The 21,348-nt window shown below is 36.9% G+C and overlaps 1 protein-coding gene across 2 annotated transcripts in view; it reads right to left on the reverse strand.

The window, feature by feature from the left end:
* LOC100748987 (tRNA dimethylallyltransferase) overlaps positions 1-21,348 on the reverse strand; it is a 116,906-nt gene that overhangs the window by 70,925 nt on the left and 24,633 nt on the right. For both annotated transcript variants that reach the window (XM_003484995.4, XM_012387972.3), the window contains exons 2-3: positions 12,691-12,831; positions 11,690-11,964 (exon numbers count right to left, since the gene is read on the reverse strand). In XM_003484995.4, the coding sequence (XP_003485043.1) occupies positions 11,690-11,964; positions 12,691-12,831 (416 nt within the window). The remainder of the gene's footprint in view (positions 1-11,689; positions 11,965-12,690; positions 12,832-21,348) is intronic.

A 21,348-nucleotide genomic window follows, 5' to 3' on the forward strand; every position in this document is an offset into this window, starting at 1 on the left:
AGCGGGGTCAATGCTGAAACACCGGCTGCGATAAAGACAGGGCATTCCCTTTACTACTCGAACTTAAGCCCGTATTACGCGAGCGGAACTTTCACGCGTCGACACGTCACACGTTTCTTCCATGCACACCATTACAATTCGCTCTTTACCTTCTATATTGACCTATATCACTTATATATATATATATATGTTATTCTCCTGTTTGTTCAAGGAACAGGACAAATAATTATTATTCCATTCTTTTTTACTCGAGTAAAATCTATCTCTAAATATTTTTAACTTATTTGTATGTAGAAAATCGTGAAGATCGAGTTGAAGTCAAACGAGATGAGAATAAAGACTCGGGTGATTTGGTAGTGTCGCGAGGTAAAGACTTTATCTACTAACATTCGGTTTCACTGCGAGGTTTCGCGACTCCGTGTACCAACATCGGCCTCTGTGTGCTATCTGCTTGGCGCTAATCAAATACCGCGATCTACATAATTTGTTTAGGAGTGGCTATAAATCATTGAACCAGCTGGCAGCTTATCTCGAGTGCTGATTCAGTGAAATTAGTATTGCTTGGCCTCGGTTGCTCGTTCCTTCTCGTATCTGAATCAGGTCGATGCCCCAGCGATCTTGCGACGATACAAGAGAGATCCTAAAAAAGATTCTCGAGTCCTTGAGTTTCGTAACAATTCGATTCGAACTCGCGTCACTTCCGTTCGCAACCGATCTTCGACGGTATCATCGATGTTGGAGAAAGCATCGAGAAAACCAGCCACTATGAATCTTTCATTCTCCCGTTGTTGATATAGGTCAAAATATATTGTGTGTCGATACGACCAAAATGATGAAAATACTTAGCAATTTCAATTTTCAAATTTCAAATTTAAAACTATGCGTAACGATTTACATAAAACATTATTCATATATATGTAAATATGAATGGAGAATAATTTCTCCGTAGAACAGGAATGGTTAAAAGATGCAGAAGCATGTAGCTAAAGAGACATTTCACGAAACAAGCATCGGTGTAAAAGATCAAAGATTCCGATAATACGTATCCGGTTTTCGTGCTTCGACCAATCCTATTATGTTAATTAGAATTCATCACGTCGTATAAACGCCGTTGTATCTGAATTCCGGCGTTTGCGCGATAATTAACGCCGACAAAATTAAAAGGATATAGGAGGAAATAAGAAAATGTGGGGAAAAGTGATATCCCTTTTATGTAATAGCGTAAGTAAGTCACTTAATCTCCTTCGAATCGATATTAACGCGAAACTGGCTCTGGCTGGTCCTTAAAGTGTTCCAAATAAAGTTAAATGGGGTACAGTAACAATTAGCTCTGCCGAATTAGCAATGCCGAAACCGTGAACTGTGTCAGAAATTCCGTAACTCCGGAGGTCGTTTCGGATGGCATCACGGACGAACAAACCATACGGACCACCTGCTAACAAAAGTCTGATTTATAGCCTCCGTTTCAAGAAAATTCATCGTGCTCCCTTTCGGCTGATCTTTTGATCGTTTCAAGGCTGTCAACTTCTCGGTCGTGAAACGCCATCGTAGTCCACGGAGAAAACGCGAACGACCGCAAGGATTCGGAAGCGAAGAGGGTGAAAACAATGAAACGCTTCTACCATGTTGTGCCGGAAACTGGCACGGTAACATTTGGGAAAACTTTGAATTAACCCATTTGTTATATTTGTTATACGTATATAACCGTTAATATTTTTATAAAATATATAGATAATAAATAAATAAAATAAATAAAATAAATAAAATATAGATAATAAATATAGATAATAAATAAAATAAATAGATATACGTTTCCTCGGTCTGGAAGAGAATTGCAACAATATTGTAGTCCTTTTGTTTCTCAATAAGATTATCGTGAAAAATCCGTGACTACGATAATTGGGTAAATTAAACAGAATCAAAGTGTATATACGTTATGTTTCTTAAATAGTTAATGGAACTGGAATTGGAATTTCCAATTGCAATTCTTTTTTCAGTCAATTTACATTATGGTGAATCCTAATTTATTAATATTATGACTATGAGCGGGAATTTCCAAGAGTCGTTTAATATCCGTGTCGGCGCTAATTTCTTCGTCTATATTTTCTTAACGTTCCACTCATTTTGATAAATTTTATACATACCAAGAGCCTTCAATGTTTCTTTTAGTACATCGTAACTCCTACTTTTAAGACCAACGTCTTCTTCACCGTATCCCTATATCACTTTTCTGCCATTAAAAGTGTACGAAATAAGTTTGTATCACTTACAACAATCTTTACGCTTCTCGTAAACTTCATGCTGCTTTCATGTAATCAACTTGAAGCAATCATAAAAAAACGTAACGCACTTCGAGGACAAATACGATTGGTAAAAACAATAAACAACCTTGAAGGAACAATCACCGTATGCTTTAGCCTCGCGAAAACAGAGCCCGCGTTTCACGTAAAATTAATGGAACGTGTCGTTTCCGGAAGAAAGTACCCATCGGGCGCCAGGAAGTCGTAACACGGCCCTATCGCTCCACGTGGCTTATGTACATACACGTGTAAGTACGTGAACGATATACAACAAGACCAAATACATTTTTAGACAATCGCTAGACTTATTGTTTCGGCAGTAAAATCGTCTAGAAGATCGTTAAGTATTGTGTTAGTATGCCCGAGTAAATTTCTATATGATTTCGATTATTTTGAAGACTTGTAAGTAAAATTAACAACAAAAAGGACTGACCGAAGTTGTAGAAAGATTCCGATCGAAACAAGTGTCCCTTTTGCGAACCAAGATCGGAAAGGAAAAACCGGAAGCACTTTTTCCCATTGTTTCCGATGCGTACCCCACACAGGGACGAACTGATCATCGTGACTTTAAGAAAATTTCCGGTGGGCCGAAAGGGATTTGAGGGGGGAAGGGAGCGTAGAATTTAATTTTTATACAAAAAACGATATGTATAAAATTACAGTTGTAAATTCTTTTTAACTGTCGCAAAAATAATGAGAAAACATGTTTGCCGGACAATTTCATATTGGGATCGCTCGATGTAGAATTTAATTAATGAAGTAAAAATGGAGAGTCAGTCATGTCGGTAATCTTCCGGTAAAAATTTCAGTCTCAATTCGTCCCTGACCGGACACAATATGTGTTTGGTACGACAAGAAAGACACGATTAAGTACATGATTGTTCGATCAATGCTCAGATGTCACGACTCAAACTACGCAGGTCGAAACACCCGATGACATATCTTTATCGATAGCACGAGTATGCGTGTAAATTGATAATCGTGCAGAAGAGAAGATACGTCGTCTTTTAACAATACCGATTTAAATAACCATTAAGTACCGATATACAGGGTGGTTGGTAACTGGCGGTACAAGCGGAAAGGGGGTGATTCTATGCGAAAAAAGAAGTCGAAAATATAGAATAAAAATTTTCTGTTTGAGGCTTTGTTTTCAAGAAAATCGACTTTGAATTTTCGCTCGGTACGCGTGCGGTACGTTATAACGGATCTCACTGTAAATCGCTATCTTGGTGGAGAAATTTAAAAAAAAAATAAACTAAAACAAAATTTTTATTTTATATTTTCGACTTCATTTTTCGCGTAGAATCACCCCCTTTCCGCTTGTACCACCAGTTACAAACTACCCTGTATATGATAAAGTAATTCAGACAGCGAATATGTGGGTTAAATGATTCGTTTGAAAACGAAAATAAAGATTGAAGTTCCAAAATTAAAATTGAAATTCAATTCAGAACCAGAGTTGATATAATAGAAGGTTATCAATTATTCCTACTATCTATTATTTTACGTTCGTATATATTGTAACTGAGATTCAAATTAATGAATTCAGTAATAAATTAATGAAGTTCATATAAATAGAGTTCTATTGTACCAAGAATAAGAAATCTATAATAAAGTTCAAACATTGAAAATTAATTATCTCCACTCAAATACTATAAATACTTACATTTCTAGATCATATTTGCCGCCAGACATTAAAATAACAAAATAAAGAATTCATAACATAATCAAATATGTACATGTATATATCGAGCAGAAATTAAAATTTACGCTCATGCATTTTCTCTGTACTTTAGCGATTCGGTCTTGAGCACGCTTCTTAAGAATTCTACAATATTGCTAATGTTACCACTTGCTAAGAAGCAACCACCCGAGTCGGCTGGCGGATTAAAAAATGTATCAGCTTTCGTCGTGGAAAAAATAGCTCCATAACGGTCTACCTTCCTCGTTTTTGCTCCCTTCGTTCAGTTCATAAAACAAAATGCGCCGAAAGATGCCGTATGATTAAACAAGAAGCTAACGACTTTAAATCGTCTTGCAAGCTACCCAAACGCTCGCCGCATGATAATGATCGGACACGGAAAAGAGATCGGCGAGGATACGTTGTTTCGTGGAACAATAATGCTAACCTTCTGAAATAACGTCCTGCTATGTTCGAAAAATTTGATACAAAGAATAATTTCGTGAAACATCAACACTATGTTTCAACTTTCGTTGAGCTCGTTAGAAAAATGCGCGTCTTTCACGTAGATAGAATCATCTTGTTTGCATTTTAACGAGCAGAAAGACTTTTCAGATCTTACTGGATATCACAATGTATAGAATTGTCGTCCTGTTATTCATATGAATCTTCTATTGTGAATATTAAAAGTACAGGAAGAGACCAATAATGTAACAAAAAATGTACAAAGGCAGAGGAACTAAATTTTGATACGTTAAGTTCCTCAAAAGGGAGATAAAGAGTGACTTTCCCTCAAAGAGAGTTCTTGGACAAGACTTCTACATATTTCAACAAAAAGTCCCGCCTTTTTTTCGTTAGATAGGCCATGCTTCACCGAGAATTTTTCAAAAACGACGATTAAAGAAACAATCCCGACCAGCTGCGGACAATCTACGACAGCATAATATATTTCTTGGACGAACAGAAGCCGAGCACAAAGGAAAATTCGACACCTGGTCCTTGGCCTGACCTGAGCTCGAAGCGTTCTATGAAACGAGTCGCATCTTTTCACCAAGGAAAACGAAACATTTCCATAGACCTTCCGGCAGAGAAGATCTAGCTGGCAGCTGCCAGTGACCATATTGTGAAAGTGTAGCAGTTGCCTAGAAATGTACTCGCCCTGCCCTAATTGGCCATTGCCGATCATTTCGTACAGTCGAGGTTCTCTTGCGTCGCGATAAAAATCGAACAACCTCGGCCGTGCCACTACGCTGCCGTGATTTTTATTTTCCTTTCTCCAATTTGAATAATCTGACTGAGCTATCTATGCAGAAGAACAATTTTTGCAAACGACATGTTATTTGAAGTGAATGATTTATCACGCGAGATAAGACTCGTAAATGGACCTACCATATTTCAATCTTATTGCTTTTAGAGGGAAATAGATCTGATCTACATCTATTTGCTGAATTTTGATTTATTTTGTTGCAAACATTCGTTTCGAAGAATTTTTTTAATTAACTGATAGTCGCATAAGCTACTTTAATGAATTATTAGCGGCTCAGTTGAAATCATCGAGTGAGTTCCATAATGTTTGGATAATGTTTATAATCTGAATCAAAATTACTGGAAACTAAATAAGAACAACCGAGGAAAACCATAGATTTCAATCTACGAATTAAATTAGAATTTTGCAATCAAAATGAATGCTCGATATTTAACGATATTAATTAAATGTTATTTAATTACGATAATCAAGATCTGCTTATGCAGACCATCGCGTGGCAACCTCTAATAACGCCAGCAATTTCGCGTCATTCTTGGCCAGTGTCGAATTAAACAGTTTAAACAATTCAAAGGGACTTCTTCCTTTTCCGCAAGAGTTTCACGCAAATACGCGAGGGTATCTTCAGTTAAGATGCGATCTTCTTTGAGCCTACAAATTTATAACCTGGGAAAGTTATTACGCAGGCTGACAGCTGGCCATCGCGCGAATACGCTTCTACCGCTCTTAATATCTCAGATGATAGCAGAGGAAAGAAGAGCAGGTGGAATCAACTCGACTTTCCTTTCCTTTCCTTCTTACTTTCAGGGTGTGTCGGTCATGTTTCTATAAACTTGCATCTCTGAAATTGTGCGAGATAAAACCTTGCAATTTTTTAGTAGTTACTCGATATAAAGGGATCCCTTAACTTTCTGTAGGAGAGCTTTTTTTTCAGAACATACCAGGACGATGGAACGAAAGTTAGTTTCGAAATTTAAAACCCTGGAGACCAATGATGCTACGTGCGCAGACGTATCGAAGAGGAATTTTATGTCAATCGGTATTCAAAAAGACGTCAGAGAAATTATATCGCGCAGAAGTAAAATAATGAAGAAAAGTGTGTAAAAATTGAAATTGATACTTATTTGCAGTCCAATATTCCACTCGACTGTTATGAAGTCTACACGACTCTGAATTTCTTACGAGTGATGAATTTTGAAAATATCGATAAATGAAAAATTTCAATATTTTTGTAATTACTCTCTTTCTCTTTCTATATATATTTTGTTTCAGCTTTGTTTCACACTTTTTCAATGTAACTGTAAAATGGAGCGAAAGGTTTCGTTTCGATCAAGGGGCGTAACCAATCGTGTTCGCTCTCGCGATGTATGAGCGGAGAAGGTAAATTGATTACGGGTGATTGATTGTGATTTTTGAATGTATTTACGCACAAAACTGTTGGGCGTATGTGTATGTAATATGTGCAGAGATAACGACGTTGTCGTCACGATACTTACACGAAGCGATGTACAAAGATATAGCGATTTAGCTTGACTTTTTTGAAATATGATCGCAATTATTCCAAAAATATGCTGTTTAAACATTTTTAATAACTCGTATCCTCCCTTCCATTCCACGTTGTGTCTTTGAAAGCGGTACCTGGACTCTGTGCTATGTGGGAGTGTGCGTGGAGATGGTGAAATGTGCATACCCCTGTGGAATTTTCGAGAGGCTACGAATCATGTCGCGAGAACCGTTAAGTCGGTCGTCGAATGATCGTTTGGTAACTCCATGGTTTATGGCAAGGTCTCGGCTATCGAGCTACTATGGCAAAGTGCCGCGAAAAAGTTAAAAATACATGGATTTTGCAAATCCGTAAAATTACTCACATACCATCTGAGCGCTAGCAGACAAACGATCGTAGCGCTAAAATTCTAATCTTGAAAAGTAGCGACTGTTCTTGGTCGTGGCATGAACCTGACTTAACAAACACTCAACAATAACTAATAATAATGTTAGTAGAGCCTCGTAGCAATGCTAATAAAATTTGTGGAAATTTCGTATAACGCACGCAATATATTCATCAAAGGTGTTTACAAATGTTCGTATACTTGCGCGAGTCTATGTATATTGTTTGCCAAATCAATCTTTGAAAATAACATGTTTTTCGAATAATTTGACCGATTACTTTTACTTTTATTACTTTTACATATTACAAATTACTTTTTACATACGACGACCATACAAATCCCGTTTTAAAACAAGATCAACCACTTTCAAAAAACTTTCCCGCTAAAAATAATATGCCTGATACTTGGTCCGGTTTTCTCGATTTGTGTCCATTTCTTTCCGATATTCGCGATTATTGTGTAACGCGTGCGAACGGTATCAAAAACCGCAACTCTCGAGCCAGGACGAATTCGAAAGTCAATTTTACGGGAGACAGAGCCCTTTTTGCATAATGCGTGCATACGATCTGTCTGCGGCTACGCCTGCGACCGCGAAACCGATGCTCATTCTGTTCGCTTATGAGCATGCTTAATTAAAACATAGTCTGACCAAAAGATAATGGAGGAGAGACAGATTATTATTATCGTTATTATTACAATTTTAAACGGGTCGCAGCTCGTTTGTAAGATAGCATCTGTATCGCGTATCGCCAAGGAAACCGTCCAACCACGAGAATAATTTCCATCGACATCGACCGAAGGAAACGCAATTACCATAATTAACCACGCAATTTGCGAAAGGGTGACTAGTGTGTCGAATGACAAATTAGCAACAAGAACCGCTTTTAATTCTGCACGACTCAGAAAACATTGCAGACGAAACGATAAGGGTAAGAATTTGCACCTTAATCTCCTTTTTACATTCAAAAAAGAGCAGGAGATTTCTTTAGGTATAAATTTACTTTTGAATGTTTGCAGTGTATTTATGGGGAAATTTAAAGGTAAAAAAATCTACAGAAAGTATAGAAAATATATAAAATATCGAAAGTAAAGTAATTATTAGTAATATTTAGTAAAGTAGCAGTAAAGAAATATTTAATAAATGAAACAAACTTTCAGTTAAGATTCTTCTTCTTTGCTCGTATTCATAAAACTAGAAATTTGCATAAACCGTGGCAGTCTGATTAGTTACACGATGTATCGAAAATTTCCTCCAATATTCAACGATAAGCATTTCTCGATAAGGAAGATGTACCGGCGAATGTACAAATACATCGAATTAAGTAACGCGAAAAGTAGGACAGAAAATTATATAACGTCTGATCGAAAGGCCAGAATATGAAATACATGTGCTTCTTTCTTGTTCACTCGAACAGATATAATCTAGAAATCAAATTTTATTTATAATGCAATAAAAACACACACACACAACTATAGAGTGAAAACTATTTTACCGTTCTTTAAAAAACAACATATAAAACAATTTCTAAAAATGAGAGAGAGAAATGTCTTACACCTACACAGGCTAGGATCTATTGCATAGGATATAGACACACAGAAATGAACAAAATTTCCCATAATTACATCGATAATATAACCTAAGTTACGAGAATCAGTGGATTACAATACGTTAGAATAAAATAATTGTTATATGGCAAAACTTAACATTAGTTACACACAACACGTGGTATATCAAACAAAACGAACACAATGGAAGATGCTGTAGGTCGTAGCTACTAAACGCAAGTAGCAGACTATTCAGAAATTCGCAAATCGAATTGCTTTGAACGGTTCGTTCTGGCGAGTTATGCGCGCTGGATTTATCGGCAACGGAACGTACAAACGAGACAAGCATCGAAAATCAATCGCTGAAAGCGTCGTTTTCAATAGAGCCGGTTCGAGAGACGCCGCAACCTTGGCAAGCAATTCGCGACTAAAGGTTTCACGCAATTACCCGGCCGGGCCGGCAGTCGCGCACAGGTAATTTGCATCTCTCCGAGACTAAGAAAACATAATTACCGTAATTTATCACGGGATTCGTCGCGTGATAAACAGAACGAGCGTCGTGGCCTGAATTACGATATCGTTCCGCGAGAGAGGAACAGCCAAACGAACCGGCCTGAAATTCCGTCTTTTCCCTCGAAATTCCCCGCCACGATTTATATACGACCGAACATCCTTGTAGCCGGCGATCGTTATCAGATGTCACGAATCGTTATCCGATCGCGTGAAGCCTTTAAGCTGCATCCTCACTGAAACAACTGCCAGCAACTTTATGCTTCTTGTCCGATGCTGCATATTTCAAGCAGTACTCGACAAATATCAATTTTTAAAATGAATATTTTGTTCGTAGCGAAGCGACGTAATCAGAATTATAGTATATTACAGTACAGAGCATATTGTATCGCGATAACTAACGATAGAAAGTTTCCCGCTGTTGTTTCAGTGAGGATGCAGCTTTAGATCCACGCTCGTTACCCACTGATTCTCTCGGCCTGGTTAAGTAGCGACTTTTATTTACGATTCCAGCATTTAGCGGGACATCGATTTATCGACCGACCGTTTGGATACCACACGTGGACTCGATAAGGTATAAAATCTGTTCGATCGAAATCGTAGCACCGTAAGACGATTTCGTGATACCGTTTATCGTGCAACTAGGTTATCTAACAGTGACACAAGTCGATTGCTTTGTTACCTTGTTGATCTATATTTTCTTCTGTTATTATTAATTAATTGTATATTTCTTCTGTTATTAATAGAAGTTCACGTGATAATATTATAAAAGTATTATAATCAGTACTTCCTTTCAGATATATTATTTTCATTTCTGCACTTTTAAATTTCCTGGAAATATACAAATACCCGTAGTTTATTTATTAGTTGATACGGTAGGTATATTTTTCTATTACGGTTATCTATCAACGAATTCTATATACAGATCTCTATTCCTTTTTACTTAAACATCTGTTATCTAAACGATGACAAATATCACTTATCGCCAACAAAATATATCAAAGTGCCAACTCTATGAATTACATGGAAAAGTACATTTAATAAACTATTGATTCCGTAGTATGAGGGTTAACTAAGAGCACACGATGTTACATGGTCAGAACGATCGGTTATTCAATTGGAGGGATAATAGTGCTCGAAATTAATCCGTTCACAGACCTTGCTTATCTTTATCAAGGCTAGCGCAACCGGTTCGTTCTGGAACAATCGACGAGTGAGTTAAAAATCGGGACTACATAAATGAGAATTCTATCGACCGTGTTTCGAAAAAACATTGTAGAGAAAATTCAATTCTAATCTGGCTAGATAACGTGTTTGCAATCAAGATTCCTGTATGATAAAACGCCAGCATTTAATAAAAGTTAAATTACGAGTGGGAGATCGGTAAAAAGATATAATTTTTGGAAAATAACAAGATTGGTTACATTCCACATTGAACAATTTGTACACTGTTTAAATGAAAATAATTTCCTTTAATTTCATAAAAATCTTGACACAGTTTAATACGATGATTAATTAATTATACGAAAATCAATATGATTCGATAAGCTAATTGATGTCAATAGGCCAAATATTTGGTTAAATTATTTGCGAGATATTTAAAGTCTTGTGGATTTCGAATGATTATCAGGCAGGAATTCAATCGATGAAATTAAAGTACTCTATTAGATATGGAATGTGACATGTATCAAGACCGACAAAGGCCATTTCAACACGAGAAAAAATGAATATCTCTTTAGCGAGAGATTATGCGGACGAGGACACGTTTCGTAAGGCTGTAACGTACTAAAGAACCGAACCGACGTGTTTCTTCTTTCTTTTTCGTTCTTTATAATTCTATAAAGAGTACTGAAGCGAAGATGATTGAAATTTGAAGTTAATTCAGGTGTGAAGTAGAATTTAAAGGCATTTATATTGAACTGAAATTTGTTCCATTAGATCGTGGTAACAAAATTCGGACACAAAATTACATGTAAAATAGTTAACAAAAAGTAAACTGTTTTGGTCGAACGTGATATATTTGCAAGATGAAATTTTGTGAATTAGTTTCTCTAGCAGATATCGAAAAGGGAGATTATTTTGATAAACGTTTAGTCGATTACTCGATAAACGTGAAATTTTAACAGGTTCATAAAGTAGGACGATGAAGACGATTCGAACACACGATGCTAGTTTTCGACAGAAATATTTCTTAAATGTATGATAACGGCGAAAAGTTAATTACATAAATAAAAGTGAATGAAACGTGGTTAAATACTGAAAAATTGAAATTCCTAACACGATAATCTGTTGATTCTTACGATCAAACAGTTCATTTAGAAAACAGTTTTTATAACATCATCACTTTCCTCTACTTTTCAATTTATGAAATTGATCAACGTAGCTTCCGAACAGCTTACATTACGCTTTTATCTATTCGATCGATACAATAAATTAACACTTTAGTACTAACTAGATCTAATAATTTTACACAGTGTAGTAAATGTATTAAACTACTCACCGAATGATCTTTCTCCTATTGTTCGAGTGAAATCGCTTGGCCATTTCCGGATCAACTTGGACCAGCTCCTCGTAGAGTTCCTCGTTGCTTTTCGTGGTCGACCGATCCAATTCTATCTTCATCTTCTTCGAATATGACACATTCTTTTCGCCCAATTGATCATCTTTCTCGATCTCTATCTTATCCATTAGAACTTCCCAAAGTATAGACTCTATGTAATAGTTGGTCCCACCGACGATGATCGGTAGCTTCTGTCTCGCGTGCAGATCGTTGATCTAGATCGGCCAAAGAAGAAGAGTAATGTTCGAAGAAGGCTAAAAGCTGGTGTGCAACATGGATCGAATATCGGTACCAGAGGGACCGTGGCATATTACAGCTATATCATGGCCCTCCTCGTGATATCGTTCGGCTTCGTCCAAATATTTCCATTTTTCGAAGCGTTCTCGTTTTGAAAAAAAAAACGTGATGCACGTTTCAACGTTGGATGGATTAGGCGTTGAAGAGGTTTGGAGACAAAAGAGGAGCGAACCGATTTCGCGAAACTACCAAGAGGCGTGTGAAAATGCTGGCGGGAATATTAATCCCGCGGAAAGTGTAAATGTAAATACAGGAACATAGTTCGAGAGATTTGTAACGCGGCGTCGACATTTTTAAGCGCTGCTTATTAATTATTACGCACGATCGCCAGACGACGATGGTATTCGAGCGATATCGCATTCCACAGACGGTTTTTTTCCTCCTCTCGCTTTTTTTTTTTTTATTCTTAGTTTCTGGTTTTTGAGGAACGACGCGTATTTCGAAAGTTGCTAAGCTGTCGCAGTTCGGCAGATCGTTTGTGTTTTAGCGAATGTTGGAAACGTTAAATTTCCGTGCAACCAGTTTTCGTGGATATGCTATTTGATATATGGATCACTGACACTGCATGTAGTTTTGGGAAATTTTTAATAGGTATCGCGATTGATAAAGAAAAAACGAACGCGATGAAAAAAAGGAAAAATTACAATGGGTATAGCCATGTCCCTGAATTGTACCACCGTGTAGTTATGTTTCAGGGGATCTAGAATATCCAGCATGTGATGCGGCACCATTTTCTTTTCCTCTTCTGTTACTTTCGCGGTGATAATGTTGAGACCTTTGTACACCTGTAAATTAATACAGAGACCTTGTATCAGTAGAAATTTCATGGAAATAATAGAGATCCTATACTTTGGATATTTCTCTGAAAGAATTCATTTATACTTACAAATTATCTTTCTTGAATATTTAGTAATAGCAAATTTAGTAATACTTTTCTCGAATAATAAATATTATCAAAAACTAAATACCGATTAAAATAGTCGACAGTTAAGGAAACAACGTGCATACGTAATTTCGGCAGCTAAAGGACGAAACGATAGAATACAACCTATCATAGTACTATCTTCGTTGGATTTAATTTTAGAATTTTAGAAATATTTAACTTGAACATGCCACAGTAAATTTCCTGTACAGAATCGAACCTATCTATTCATCAAATTCTCCGAAAATTGTTCGCATCGATGTTAAATAAAGATCCTTAAAATTCCTGGAACTCGTGGTTCGATCGTATTGAACGTGTCACGCGAATCGAAACGTCGAAACCGCGGAGATCGTATCTTGACACTCGGTTTCATCAGCCGTGGAACGAAGTTGAAGATAAGTGAAATGTAGAAAGCCGAATCAGGAAATGTCAAAGCCCGTGTCATGCTAGTTATCAACGTTACCAAACCCGGCTGCTGTCAGGTCATTTCGTTCTTTCTTACGATACGTAAGTGTCACTGTTGGACAAGGAAGTTAAAGTAAAAAGGAAATTGTGAGAAACGGATAACACACGGATTATTTCTTATCTTTCAGCGACTACAGACTTCACGTTTTCGAAAAAAAAAAAAAAAAAAAAAACGGTTCGACGTCACCGTGCAAGAAAAAGAAAATCGAAGCTGAAATGAGCACAGAATTTATAGCAATTAAAACAACATCTGTTTTTGTTTAAACGTTTTAAGCGTTCGGATGAGTTAATGACGGCGGTGACATTTTATGCTGCATGGATTTACACGTTTTGGATGGCTGCATGTTTACGTAATTTATCTTGAATCGAAACAAAGATTAAGGAAGCTAGAAGAAACAAAGATTAAGGAAAGAATTACATTTGTACGATTAGAAGATTGAAATACAAGGCTTTCGGTTTTTGATAGATAGGATAGAAATTTATAATTTCGATAAAATCCCTTAGAACCGATATTACCGATTTAAAAAAAATTAATTTATCTTTATTAGCATTCAATTTCACGATTATAAAAGATTCTGGTTAAAGAATGACCCGGTTAATCGGTTAAAATTCCAACATTTTCATAGTTTTTCTCGTTTATTTAAATTGCCGGCAAGCGAAATCGACCCCTTACAATCGCATTCGTTTGTCAACTGGAAGATCGATTATACGCGAGTTTCGCCTCGTTGTCCAACCAAAAAGCAATGAAGTATCAATTAAACGGAAAGCAACTAAAAACATAGGCTTCGGCGAAATCTTTTTCCCCGTTAATTACGTCGAGCCTGCATCGGTGAACGCACAAAAAAAATCTCACCGCTTTCATCGTACTCCATCGCGATTTTTTTTCGTACCGAAACAATCGTGCTGGTTCATTATCGATTTTTATCATACCGGACGTTTGTGATATTTTAATTCTGCGCGCGATCACGGCCGTGTAAAATACGATACAATACTCGCGTTCGCTGCTCGTTTCGACGCGTTCGTTAATTAACGAAACTGTTGAAATAAATTCCATCCGCGCCATTAAAGCGCGCAACCTTTCGTGCCGCTAAAAACACCTCTGCCATACCTGAAATTAGAGAGAACTCGAAGCATTTTCGTCGCGTTTCGATGATGATTGACCAACTCATTCGGCACACGAAACGACTCGCCCTGTTCCTTCCTTTTTACCTTTCCCCACCACGAAGTACGCGAAAGCAATGAGAATGAAAAGCAGGTTCGTCGCTCGAAGGAAGCACACAAACGGTATTTGTAGCCTTGGCACTACTACGTAGATAATTCTATTTCATTCAAAGTTAACTATTAAGAGCCAGCTCTAACGTGTACAAAGTTCACGGAGACTTGAGGCTACAATGATTACAGCATGATAGAATAAACGCGCATAATAGCGAGATTATCCTCTTCTTTAATGGTTCCGAAATTTTCTTGCATTCCTCGACCACAACAGAACAGTCTGCTATTCAAATAAAAATTCTTTCAATTCTACCGTGAATGAAGAAATTTGCTATAAATCATTTATATTGTGTTTAGTGATAAGAAGATTTACGATAAAGGTATATAACTTTGTAAAATGCTGCATGAAAGTTGGTGGAAACATGAATTTAGCATTTAGAGAATCTGAAAGACATCTTGTATCCTACCTAGATAATATTTCAAAAGTGAAGTTAAAAGGCAAACTATTTCAAAAAGAAGTGGAGACGACGAAACTGCGATAATTTCATTCCATGTATTTTGGAATTGCGAAAGCGCTTCTTTTTAAAAGTCTCAATAAATATACGAAAATATATAAAAACGTATATATGAATTTATGTTTGGATAAAACATACGTGTGATTAAAGTTTTCTTGGAAAAAATATGTCGCATGCACCACGACCTGATAGTAAAAAAACTTAAAGAAATTTTTCTACGCGATTTCACAAAGGACATCTTCGATACTGTTGGATGGTCTGAATATTTTTGCAACGCAAAAATTTTATACTTTATGTCCACGATGTTCCGTTAAGTTACGCTATCACTGACCGAACAAACAGGTTTTCGACGTTACGGTTTGTGCCTGGGTAACTTGAGTAACCATGTCTTCAACCTTCATTAACCTTTTTCATCAACGTCTTATTGGACCGAATCTTGCTGCAAAATTCTTCAAAGCAAGCAACGCAAACGGAAGTTCCATTTGAAGATCACGCCGCGTTGCCAAGAAGAAAAACGACAATTTCCGTAACTATATGCGACGAAAACTACACGCATAAATCAAATTTATTGCAGGCGTAAACGCAAGTAACGATGACATGTAATCATTTCAAATATTTATCCAACATGTAAATGTCTTGGAGAGAGCTATTTTCCATCGTCATCGAGAATCAGCGATCACGAGATAAGCGTGTTGCGTGGATCATTACGAGTAATAAAACTTCGTGATTGAAGGAAAAAACGTATTTCGTGGGACAGGATAAGAATGAAAAATGAAGTTCGAGGAAACTGTTACTTTCTGAAAACGAAACGTTGTATTACTGTAAAAATTGCACACGGTTTCTCGAAATTTCATAGCGAACGTGATAGATACATTAATCGATCGACATTTCTCTGATTCTACAATTTTTAATACGCTTTTTTACACCAAATATTACATTGAATTTTTCTATACCGATGGGAATAACAGAAAAACAATTCTTTAGAGCGGTAAACTAGAAAATATTATGAAAGACGAAAGAAGCTTTGTCGAAGGCAAAGAAAAATGAAGCATACGGAACGAGATTCTTAGCGATAATAGGAACGGTTTGATATTCAAAAAAAGAACCGATTGATGCGTAGACAAGCAAATGTTCCTGTCGGAAGTTTGTTTATACTTATGTGCTGCTTCGTCGGAAGGCGTAATGATAAAACAAACGGAAAAAGAAAGTAGAGGATGCCGAGTAACACGTGGACGAGATACCGGCACGGTTCAAGGAGAGAAATCGAGCAACGACCGCTCCCTTTTATTAACGGAATTAGTATCTGTTTCGTACTAATCAATATTGTAGTATCTCGACGTTTTAAATGATTCTTTACTCTTTGTTTCTTCGAATCTTATTGGTTATTCAGCTATACTTAATAAAATATATGTCGTTGGTAATGGTAATGTGGTGTACTCGTCGATAATTCTTAATATCGTTTAATAAATTATTAAAAATAATCTATAACTTTGGAACGTAAAATAAAATATTTGTATTGAGATTTACAGAAATTTAATAAAAAATGGTAATGAAATAAAAGATTTCTTTTGCACATAGAAATATATAATAATATAATAAACGAATTTATGTCACGAATTACTCAACAACATTCAATAATCCATGAACTCGTTATTGCCTTTTCATTTAGACCATCGATGTATAATGCTAGATTTGAACAAACAGCAACATCGGTAACAGTATTTCTAAATTAGCAATTCACTTCTTAATGAGAAAGAATATTTCTTCAAACAAATTATCCACAGTATACTAATATAAACGCAAACACGAATAAAAACCCTGCAAAGTAGTTGCATTGCAAAATTAATAAATATAAATATTTAACGTACACGAAAGAACATTGGCCTCTTACGTAATCCTCAACTTCTCGAACAAACTAAATTAATAATCTTCAATATATAACCACCTCGTTTAATTCTCATTACCTTAAAACCAAATTATTTACTCCTCAGTTTCGACGGGAAATCAATCAGAAAACAATCACTAACAGTTAACAACAACATATACATATACGTAAATACGTGAATTACAATCCATCTGTCTACAATGTAATAACATATTAATATATATTACGTATACGCGTCAATTCATCCTACCCCTAACTAGAATACCAACCATATTAACCGTATTTAATAAAATCAAACACTTTCCCGACCAATAAATAAGCAATGCAAAAGATGAGAAACTTCAAGCGGCTGCTTAACTGGTCTTCGTCGACGAGGAGAGGTTACCGGCAACCTAATTCCAGCCAGTCAAGCCGATCTGCGTACGTATTTGCTAGACTCGCGTGTCTTGCCGGTCTGGTCGTGTTACATAACGCGAAAAACCATCGAAGCTGCATGATTAATTAACCGTACGCCCAGTGTCGAAATCCGTCTCGACTCGAAACGTCATTCAGCCCTCGGTCATTCATCATTCCCGATCGGTCCCACCGAGGAATCCTAGAAGGTGAAGAGAGGAAATTCCCTTCTCGGGAAAAGTTCACGACGCATCCAGACGGTCGGCTGCAGACGAGCTCGACTCGAGCCACCGCAAATAGACATTGACCGGGAACGCTTTGATTGTTTCCCAGACTCAAGGTCGCGAGTCTAACGCCGGAAAGAGACAGCTTCGAATATAGAGGTGGAGGAAAGAAGTGGAATAGATGCAGAAGGAGGGAAAAGAAGCGAAGGAAAGGAGCAGGAGGAATACAGAAGCGGGGGAAAGGAACGATAGAAACGCAAAAACAGAGGAAAGAAAACGAACGCAGGAGCGAAGGAAACGATCGACAAATTAGGAGCGAAACAGTGAAATCCAACGTGACGATGTAACTGGGCGGTCGATGGAGGAAATTCGCGCCGTTGTGTGATTTACCGGTATCGCTATGCAGACCTCCGAGAGTTACCGAGGCCGCAATTATCCGAGTAGCCAGCGAATCGCGGGTCAATTACACCCGATGCGTAATCGATCGGAATCCTATCGCGCGCGTGCGAATAGATCGAGGTGCCTTCAAGCACCGTCTGGTAATGGTGATCGTAATTCAGCTAGGCTCTCGACTCTTTGAGTGAAATTAGAATGAATTACGAGTGGATCCGAGGGTGAAATGCTTTGGAGTCTGTCTAACGGTTTGATGATAAAGCTTGGTCGATTAACGATAGGACATGAAGAACTTTGTTTTAAATACAGCCTAGTTAGCATAATTCTTTTATCGAACATTTATAGGAAAAATGTTCAGAATATATTCTTTTACGATATTTCAAAGACACGTAAAGTGTTTCGAAAGTATCTTTCTGTAAGCGGGTGTTAATATTTTCATCAGTCACGGGCCGAATAAATTACGAAAGAAAGCTCGGTGAACGCAAATTTCGCTTTCACTCGTGGGACCACGAACGAGATAAGCGCACACTGGTGCTACACCTTTTTCTGCTTTAGCACTTTGGAATGAATTGTATCTGACAGCGAACACTTTGATTTTTATTGGATCCGATTCGTAAGAAAAATATTACCTCCTCTTAAGGTAAGTTATATTCGGAGAAAGGGATCAATATCTCGTGTATAGTAAAAATAACTACGGCTTCGATACCTTTTCCTTATATTCTGTACTCGATTTCGACTATCCATTTTTATGTCATAAAGTTCCTTATTACTATTTGCTTTTATATTTGCATTCTCATTTTTCGCTTTATCGCACTTATCGAAGATTCTAAAATATAGTTTTTAGTTTGTTAACGCGCTGTATATAAAAATAATTTGTGTCGATATCTCCAAATTTATAATGGAGAAAAATGAAACTGAGTTCGCGATAAAAAATTTCCATACGTCGAAATTAAAAATACAAGATGTGATTTAAAATTAGATAGAAGTTTTCTATTCGCGATTAAAAGTAATCACGAGCCTTCACGACATCAAACGAAGGTTAACGATAAAATAGATCTAATCTCTGACTCTTAAGTTTCATTTAACCGTGCCTTTAATTAATTTTAATTGGCCCACTTAATGACCAAATGAAAGATAGATTTAGAAACCATGGACGAGAATATCATATATGCAAGTGTTACATTTCGTTGATGAAACGAATCGAAATACACGGTTCTGGAAGTTTGTAATACAGGGTAGATTATTATTCATGAGTACTACATCCGGATCGTGCACATTGTATTCACTAATTTGCATTATCTCTCGAAGACACTCGTGTCAATAGAAGCTCTTAATGTAAATCGTCGATTCGAAGGGAAAAACTCGTTTGCTTAAAATTTCAATACCTCGCAACATAAATAGCGACCTCGTTTTAATAGCACTTTCAGCTTACAAGTAGAACCTTTCAAAAGTTTCGTCCCTTATGGAAATTAAATAAAGAAGGGTTTTTAATAATACTCGAATAAACGAGAATTTACGAGAAATTAATGAATATATTTTTCAAAAATTCCTACGTTCATTGAATCTATCTTGGACATTCTGCGATAGTGCAAAATAAATTATTATCAATGTAGATCTATAATTTTAATTTCATTTCATTGGAAATATTTTAATGGAATTTACGCATACCCCGACTTCTATCAACATTAAACTTCGCGAGTTGCAAATTTTGAATTCCAAACTTTCCAAATACACAGATTTCAATTTTTTTTATTTTTTAATCCTTGAATCTTTCAATTTCAATTTCAGATTAAAAACTCCAAATTTGAAATCGCAGATTCTCAGTTTCAAATTCAAACCTTCACATTTTTTATGCCTTCATTAACATCGAAATTGACGAGCAATTAGAGTCTTTTGCGACCTGTTCAAACCCTTCCGGGCATTCGATGCTCGAGTATATAATCATTGGCGAAATATGCATAAAACAAAGCAAGTTCCCGGTGCGGATCGTTGTGAAAGAGGCGGGGAATCCTTTATAAAGGTGGCGTGCCACTTGCCAAAGTTCGATCGTGAAGGGTCAATAAATCAGCAAAGGAAAGGGTCCACGTGGAATACTTAATCAGTAGAAAACGCAGGCCGCATAGCGGCACGTCGATTGACTTCAATTGCGGCGACGTTAGAATTATTTAGGCGTACTCAGAGAGTCGGTGGAATATGCTTGATCATGTAGATCACGAAATATTCAGGACATCCGAAAGGATGTGCCTCGTAGAGTAAAAGGATGTTGCGATATAATTCGCAACTTCCTAGAATGACTAGGTCAAACGCTATACCGTTAAGATATACCCCTTTGGAAATTTTAATATTCATCCAACACAACTAGCCTGACTTCAAAGACGCCGTACCGATCGGTTAGATACTATTTCTAGGCACCAACGAATTCTGAAAGTTCGTTTCCAATTGGATGGAACTTTTATGAGACCCTCTTTGTCTCTTGCCTCTAACGGATTCCTTTATTTAGCAACTCGATCCTGTTTCTATCGGAAGCGAACGATCAAGCTTTACCCAATTTTGTCTCTTACCGTAGATACATTTTCTTTTCTTCTTTTCTCATCATTACAGCAATTTGATTTAACAAAACGTTATTTGCAGAAATCCAATTGTTAAAAATACGCTGGTACGTTACAATTTATTATTTTGTTCAGTAATCGATTCCTATTTCACTGGATCTCTAAAATACATATTAAACGATCGTACGATGTAATCAATGCGATAATAGATAGTCCGAAATATTTTCTAGATTTTCTGAAGGCCTGTAACCGTAAACAAATTGGATTTGAACGTGAATGATACGTAGTTTGCCTGTGTGAAGGATGTTTGTTTACAAAAAATTAATATTTCCATGAACGAATATGAGTAATAATTTGACTAAGATAAATAGATGTTTCACGCGTACCTCTCACGATATAACGAGGGTATGAAACATTTATTTCGCATGAAGCCGAGGGTAAATGTTGCCCGCGTGCACACACAGACTTTTAAGCGACGTTCATAGCGATCAAACAAGCAGAGTGCACTCGAGTATTCGTCCAGGTCCTTTCGAAATGCCGTAAAAACTTTCCAAGATGCGGTGTCTCTTTGTCGGCTTACATTTTTTTCTCTGTATTTAAAACGTTTCACCTGCCAACGAACCGATCTCGACCACGAGTCATTCTCCTGTTAGAAAGGGGCGAATAACGACAATACTGAATCACAAAAGTGAATGTACCAACGTTTATCTTTGCGAGTTAAGCTACCACACACGCGGCTACGTA

This window comes from Bombus impatiens, unplaced genomic scaffold (genome assembly GCF_000188095.3).
Source record: "Bombus impatiens unplaced genomic scaffold, BIMP_2.2 scf_0033, whole genome shotgun sequence".
Lineage (NCBI taxonomy): Eukaryota > Metazoa > Arthropoda > Insecta > Hymenoptera > Apidae > Bombus > Bombus impatiens.